The sequence below is a fragment of the Sinocyclocheilus anshuiensis genome, unplaced genomic scaffold, assembly GCF_001515605.1.
Source record: "Sinocyclocheilus anshuiensis isolate Anshui unplaced genomic scaffold, SAMN03320099.WGS_v1.1 scaffold767, whole genome shotgun sequence".
NCBI classification, from domain to species: Eukaryota; Metazoa; Chordata; class Actinopteri; order Cypriniformes; family Cyprinidae; genus Sinocyclocheilus; species Sinocyclocheilus anshuiensis.
In genome coordinates this window covers 380450-388054 of record NW_015551124.1, presented here as the reverse complement: position 1 = coordinate 388054, position 7605 = coordinate 380450, and the positions used below count along the sequence as shown (strand labels likewise).

The window sequence follows — 7605 nt, the reverse complement described above, 5'->3', positions numbered from 1 at the left end:
ACACACCCACACACACACACACACACACACACACTCACTCACTCACTCACTCATCAGCTCATCAGACATTTAACAGAAATGTTATAACGTATAAATTCCTGAATCTGAGGCTGAATTTCTCGGCTGAGACGGATGAAGATTTGTGTGAGTAGATAATGTAATGTAGTAATGAATATAATGTAAAGCAATGCAGTATGTGTCTGAACTGAAGTGGATGGTGGACAGTCACTCTGTTATGCGTCTGTTTTTAAATAACATTTATGATGCTGAGAATAGAAATTAGAAAAGAAAACTGTAGATTTTTACTGAATGCAAGTGTAACTAACCTGTGAATGGCGAAAACAGAACACTTTTAAATTGAGTAACTTGCAGAACATTGTTTGGTTTATTAAAAAGCATGTAAATGATGCCACCTATATGTTTAGATGCTCAAAAATGCATTTAATACAGTATACAACAGTGTTACTTTAGTTGTTATTAATAGTTTGAATTAGTTTTTCATTTTTATATTTTGTTTTCGTTTTAAATTTTAGTTGTTCTAGCAATTCTGTTGCACCTGTCATTTTAATTTATTTTTATGTATTTCTTTATTTTAAAATATGTCTATATAGTTCTTATTTATTTTTATTTCAGTTTTAGTTTTTTTAGTACATCAAGTTAAACTATATATGTATATTAAACTATAATATAACTATATATATATATAATATATATGTAGTTAATTTATTGTTTTTTTATTATTATACATTATATTATATCAGATTCTGGATACTTGGCATAGGAAAGTAGTTACACACATAAGAGGGTCTTTGTGAGACTCCTTGGCTTCTCCTTACTTATTTACGTATAAAAGCAAGACTGCATTATGGCCATAAATCATTATGGTTGTGAATACCTGAGGCTTCATGCCCACAGCGATTCACAACCGCAGAATTACAATAGCAAAATTTTAGATACTGGTGCGATTTCACAATTCTTGATTCCAGTTTTAAATCCACAGCCTAAAACGTCCAGCCATAAATTTAAAACATTATTAAAGACGAGTAGACTTTAAACAAATTTCAAGCAATATATATATATATATATATATATTATTTATTTATTTAATTTTTTTTTTTTTGGTGTGGATTTTATATGGTTTTAGTTTTAGGTAACTATAATAACCCTGGTATGCATTATCCCAAAAGCATTATGAAAAAGCACATAGTGGCTTTCAGCTTGAAATATTAATGAAGAAGTCTGAGGCATTTTTTGTCTGATTCACTGACCTTGAATCTCACATGTGACTCATTTTTCAAAGACGATGTTGGTGGCACCTCTATAACCTGAGGGGGAAAACAGTAAAAAGAAAAAAAAAATATTTCTTGAAAAAATGTAGTGCTTTTACTAATGAAAACGTGTAGAGTGAAATAACCTGATCTGGTCAACAGATGATGCACGTGACGTCACACTACGTTGTGATGTTTTTCTGGACTGCTGTGTGTGTGAGAACACAGGATCCTCCAGCATTAAACTCCAACAGCGTTGAGGACATCAACACTAATGCAACACCAAAACCATGTTTTCTGGTTTATATTGGAGACAACCCGCATGCTGTATGTGGTATGAAAAGGTATTGTTACAGTAGTTTAATACACACTATTAAACTATTAGATATACCTATCAAGATATTGTGATCAGTATTTTTTTTTAATGAATGAATGAATCAAACAAATACTTTTATACAGCAAAGACACACTAAATCGATAGTAAAGACATCAATTAAAGTGACAGTAAAGATATTTATAATATTAGAGAAGATTTCTCTTTTTAACATAAATGCTATTCTTTTGAACTTTCTATTCACCGAAGAATCTTGAAAAATAATCAAAGTTGCCATTAAAAAATATGAAGCAGCACATCTGTTTTCAACGTTAATAATAATAAAGATGTTTCTTGAGCAGCAAATCAGCATATTAGAATGCTTTCTGAAGAATCACACTGAAGACTGGAGTAATGATGCTGAAAATACAGCTTTGGTTCACAGGAATAAATTATATTTTACAATATATTCAAACAGAACATTTTTATTTTACATTGTAATAATATTTACATTTTTTTCTGTTTTTACTGTAATTATGATCAAATAAACGAAGCCTCTGTGCGCAGAAGACTGCGTTCTAAAATATTTAAAAACTTACTGATCAAACTATATGTGACTGATTATATTATGCCTACAGTATATATAATAACAGTTCATTACTTGCACACAATACATGAGTATTTTGCTTTGGCATTAAGAAAAAATGATTTGTGCTTACAGATAACATTACAGATATAAATACAGATCTCGGAGAAGATGACATCTTTAACTCCAGTACAGTAAACGACACCATCCCAATGCCATCGAGTGCAGTTACTGAATCAGTCCTCGCCACAATCTCAACCCCAACCGTTTTCATTCCAACAACTCCAGCCACACCAAATCATCAATCTCCAAACTCACCTGAAGACATGAAGTTCACAACCAAAACACCAACACAGAGTCCCATGATAGTGGGTAAAATAATGCATAAAAATGAGCAAGATGAACGGAACGCAACCGAATCTACAAACTGCGCCTTTGACCCCTGCGTTGACCTCCAAGACACCTGCTTCAACAGACCCGACCCGACATGCATAATAGTTCTAACAGACATTCTTAAAACTTCCCTGCATAGTTGGCAGGTGACACTATTCAGTCCTGCTATTGGCCAGAACTTTGTGCATTTATAAAATATATTTGGTTTTATGCATACATGTGCTCGACCACAATCAAATTAAAATATAAAATAAATTTTGATAGAATCCAGTCAATGAAATAATCAATATACAGTGTTATTACCAAATATATATATAATATATATCATGCAATATATAATATACATCATGCAACTCTGCATTAATTCCATTGTGTTTCATCTGTTTAACTGATGTACTGACAGTGTTATTTTAATGCTTTATATGTAGTTAATGAATATTTTAACATTCTTATATTTTGATTTTTAAAATATTTATAATATATTATTTAACATATATATAGAGAGATTTTTTTTTTTAATGTAATTTTAAATGAATATTTTGAATTAATTTTTATATATTTGTCATTTTAGTACTTAAAATTGTATGTGTATATACACATTCATACAATTTTAAAAATGAATCATTAAAATAACACTGTCAGTAGAGATGGAACACAATGGAATTAATGCAGAGTTAATGCAGAACACAATGGAATTAATGCAAAGATTTTTTAATTATATATGATTTCCTCAAAAAATTGAAAAAAAAGCTGTAAATGTTCAAAAAAATAAAAGATTACAAAATACAGTAGTGCATAGAAAATTATGTTAGTGTGAAATGTACAAGTTTAATATAGTTACAAATTCCATTTAAATATTTAATGACTACTTAAATACTCATATTATTTATAGTTTTAAGGTCAGTCTAAATCAACTACTTCAATAGAAAGCAGACTACTTTTCTATTACTCTGTTACTTCTGTTTTTTACTTTGCAATTCAGTCTTGTGCAATTTGGAATTTACTCTTAGCTAACATTCATATAAATACTTCACCTAATCATTGTTTAGACTATTTTCTAGACTTTTTTATTTTTATTTTTTCTTCTCAAACGAAACAAAGTTTCACGCTGCAAACGTGTTGAATGAATTGGTAAGAAAGGTAAGAAATGACAATCTATTGCGCTGCCTGAAAAAGCTAGAAGTCTGGTCAAGTTTTTAAACACATCACATAAGCACAAATGTGTATTTGATGTCCATTTTTATTCAGAAAATTGACCCAAAGTTCATTAAAAGTGATTTTAAAAAAATGTTTCCTGTGGAGTTGAAAACCATATACATATACTATGACTTTATACAGACTTAAGTGTCTTAAATACAAAAGTAAGATGTGGCATCAATTTCCATCCTGCACAAAGACTGATTATCCAGATATCTTGGTCAAAGCTCAATCTCAGATGACTGTACAACTACTTTGTGTTGTTCAGCACCTCAACGGTCTTTTTGCCGTAATGATAGTAGCTGTAACCGGATGCTGCGGTCGTCAGAGCGGTGATGAACCTGCAAACAAACACAATACACATTCATTTAACTGGATTCAATCATTAGAATACGAGTCAATGACACATGATTGACATCAGGATGTGACTGTGACTGGAGCAGTGAAAGCTCACCACAGTGACTGCAGTAAAACACTGTCAGTGTAGTGAAACACCGGCGCAGCCAGAGACGCCGCCACCAGAAACAACTGCACACCCGTGTTGATCTGAAACACACATGGTTTTCCTACTTTAACAACACATTTTTTCCAAACACAAAACAATATAGATTTATAATACTAACCATCACAATGGTTATTATAGGCCATAAAATAAAAATAATCTGCTATCGTGCATTGGTAAAATTTCTATATGAATGCATTCCTAGTTCAGAGTCATTCAAATCTGATATCTATCATAAATACAAACTGAAACATTACTAAAAGTGTGAAACATGTATATTTTAGGGCCTAATAATTTTCATGATGACAAAAATGTATTACTATTGTACAGTATAATGTATTTCTTAAAGTAATAATAATAATAAAAATGAAATTAAAATGTTTTTTAAGGAATATCACAGAAATTAATTAAAATTAAGTGTTAAATTTCATTTTACATTTGATTACATTTTAACAAAATACAATTTTTCGCCTTAATTTGATTACCAAGATTGTTGATAATAAATGTGTATTAAATATTAAAATCAAAACACATAATTAATAAAAATAAAATAAAAAATTATCTATTCATAAAACTTTACAAATTTGACGATAATAGGGCCTTATGAAGATGTATTGTAGCATTTTAAATAAACTAGTATTGTGTTAAAGTTTTAAGCGTTCAAGTTCTATGAATTCAACTGATTAGACATACTTTTTGATTACTTATATTTATTTAAAATGTCAAAACGAGAAAAAAACCCGGAATTCAGAAAAAAATGAAATTGGCAAAAAAATAAAACTACATTTGGAAAAAATAAATACATTTCAATAATACAGTGCCTTAATATATACAATACAAGAACATTTTAATAAAAAGAAAACATATTTATGATTTGCTAAAAAGACTGAATGGTCCACCTTGCTGATGAGTGTTGGTTTCAGCCGAGCAGTGGTGTAACACGGGTTGAAGAATTTACTGAGTGTTACCTGCACAGAAAATTTGATAAATAACGTGGAAATGATTCATTACACAGCAATAATAATTCAGGTGCTAGCATGTCAAAAATGGTTATTTCATGACTTGTAAAACACTTATATCAGAGCACACAGTAGGCTGCACAATTAATCGAATTTCTAATCGCGATTACGGTTATGGATGCCACAATTACGTAATCGTTCAAAACGGCAATTAATCGTTCAAAGTCCACTTATGTTATTCTATTTTTTCTTTCTTTCTACATGTTATCTTAAGGGATTTTCTCATTATTTTAATTGTAGCTTTAGTATAACATTATTAAACCATTCATATTTGTACTTTTTTATAATTTAAAGAAGAAACCAATCAGATGTATAGTTGACATTTGAGGCTTAATACTATAGAAAAGCACTAACATTTTTTCAGTTAGTGTTTTCAGCTTGTTTATTTTCATATAGAAATATGGCATGCAGTTGCTTCAAACAATGGTATAAACATCATTCAATGTAAACTGTGATAATCGTAATTAATAATCGCAATTACAATTTCAAGGGAATAATCGACAATTATGATTTTTGTCATAATCGTGCAGCCCTAGCACACAGTACTCCGCACAAATAGTGTTTTTTTTTTCCATAGGGATTTTTTTAGAAGTCTTTGTTTAAAGTTAAAATTCGAAGCGTCTGAAAATCAGACAAAAAAGAAAAGGTACAAGACTGAATTTAACCGCTTTAACGAGGGTAAGAACTACAGTCCCATGAAGCATTGCAAATGACAAGTGAATTTAAAATGATAGATAAACTACATAAAATATGTTAATTATACACAAATATTTAAGTAATTTGGGAGGGAATTTCAGTGATTATTCAAAAACTTAGAAGATGACTTGCATGCAGTTGATTTTTACTTTTGCACTCCATTTGGGTTACTTTTAAATAGCTGATCATAGTGTGACAATAGTGGAAGTTAAAGTACTTACTGGAGGTGGAACTGTTTTATAGCGCACATAGAAAACAGCAGCAATCAGTGCTACATCTCTGGAAATGATCAGTGCTGTCAGTGGAGCTGTGAGGAAACACAACACACTCGTGAATGAGAGACACACGCTTCTGATACTGCTGACTAGTTATCAACAACTGATTCAGAAAGAAATATAAACAGCTCTTTGATTCATCTGTTCTAATGAACTGTGTTTTCTGAGATCTTGAATTACTAGGACTGATGCAGCCTAATGGTTGTGGGCTGGTAAGCGAAAAGCTGTTCAAACCTCACAAAGGGAAATAAAAGAACACCACTAAACCAAGGTTGTGAGTGACACTTAACCGCAGCTTCCTCAAGAGGATTCTTCCTGTGTTCTGCTGAATTAAAGGGACAGTTCACCCAAATATGAACATTTTCTGTTCATTTACTCATCCTCGGGTCATCCAAGATGTAAGTGTTTTTTTATTCAGTAGAACAGTAAAGGAGATTTTTAGCTGAAACTGTGGTCCATGGTGATTCATAAAAAGCAAGTCAGCAGCTTCCGGCAATTTGAGTGTTCAAAAAAAGCATATCAGGCAACACAGATTTAATACCCGTGACTCCTGGCGATATATTGAGGTCTTATGAAGTGAAACGATTGGTCTGTGCAAAAAACTGAACATTATTTACAATATTATTACCTGTAATTCAAAGCCTCAAAAAATGAAGAAATCCGATTCTTTTCTGCGAACTGATTCTTTCAGACAGTGTGTTTTAATGAACTGGTTCAACTAACCGATTCTCCAGTTTGTTTACGTAATCACACAATGATGTTGCATACTAGGGATGTCAATTTTCAATAATTTCTATGATCGATCGTCGTTTAAATTAACGATCAATTAATCATTAACTTTAATGCAGCAAAATGCGTCTATTGCAGCAGCACGCAGTCACCGGCGTGACAGGACGTGCAAAAGCCACTCAAAAAAAAAACCCGCTTTCTCACCCGAATTAAAGGGGTTTTAGTCTGAATAAAATGCTAGTAGCAGGATTGTAAAATGAATAGATGTGATTATGATCATTTGATAAAATGAAGAGAGCGCGCCGTACGTTTGAGATCATTTTACTTTGTTGACTGTTTCCTATCCCGACACGGAGACCGCTGAACGCGCCTCTTTAAATGGTTTCGTGGTGCTCGTTATTGTATTTTAAAACACAATTGCAATGTTTTCAACTGACATTATGGCATTTAAAATAAAACTATCCCAAACGTAACTGTGGCGCGTGTGGCTGTGCAGTCAGTGAACCGCTTCCATCGGCGCTGCTGCAGCAAAACACACGGTTGCTAACATGAAACATTATTATGCGAGTATTATGACCAGTACTTAATTTGATCCTGCTGGATCCTGTTCCGGAAAATGTCAGATTT

General features: G+C 31.8%; 1 protein-coding gene across 2 annotated transcripts in view; it reads right to left on the bottom strand.

The window, feature by feature from the left end:
- Window positions 1-3933: 3933 nt before the first annotated feature.
- LOC107663140 (cardiolipin synthase (CMP-forming)-like) overlaps window positions 3934-7605 on the bottom strand; it is a 9567-nt gene continuing 5895 nt past the window's right edge. Inside the window, exons 4-7 of one of the 2 annotated variants that reach the window (XM_016453299.1) lie at window positions 6196-6281; window positions 5159-5227; window positions 4212-4303; window positions 3934-4098 (exon numbers count right to left, since the gene is read on the bottom strand). In XM_016453299.1, coding sequence (XP_016308785.1) covers window positions 4008-4098; window positions 4212-4303; window positions 5159-5227; window positions 6196-6281 — 338 coding nt within the window. In that variant the 3' untranslated portion in view covers window positions 3934-4007. The remainder of the gene's footprint in view (window positions 4099-4211; window positions 4304-5158; window positions 5228-6195; window positions 6282-7605) is intronic. The other variant, XM_016453300.1, reaches the window with a different exon arrangement.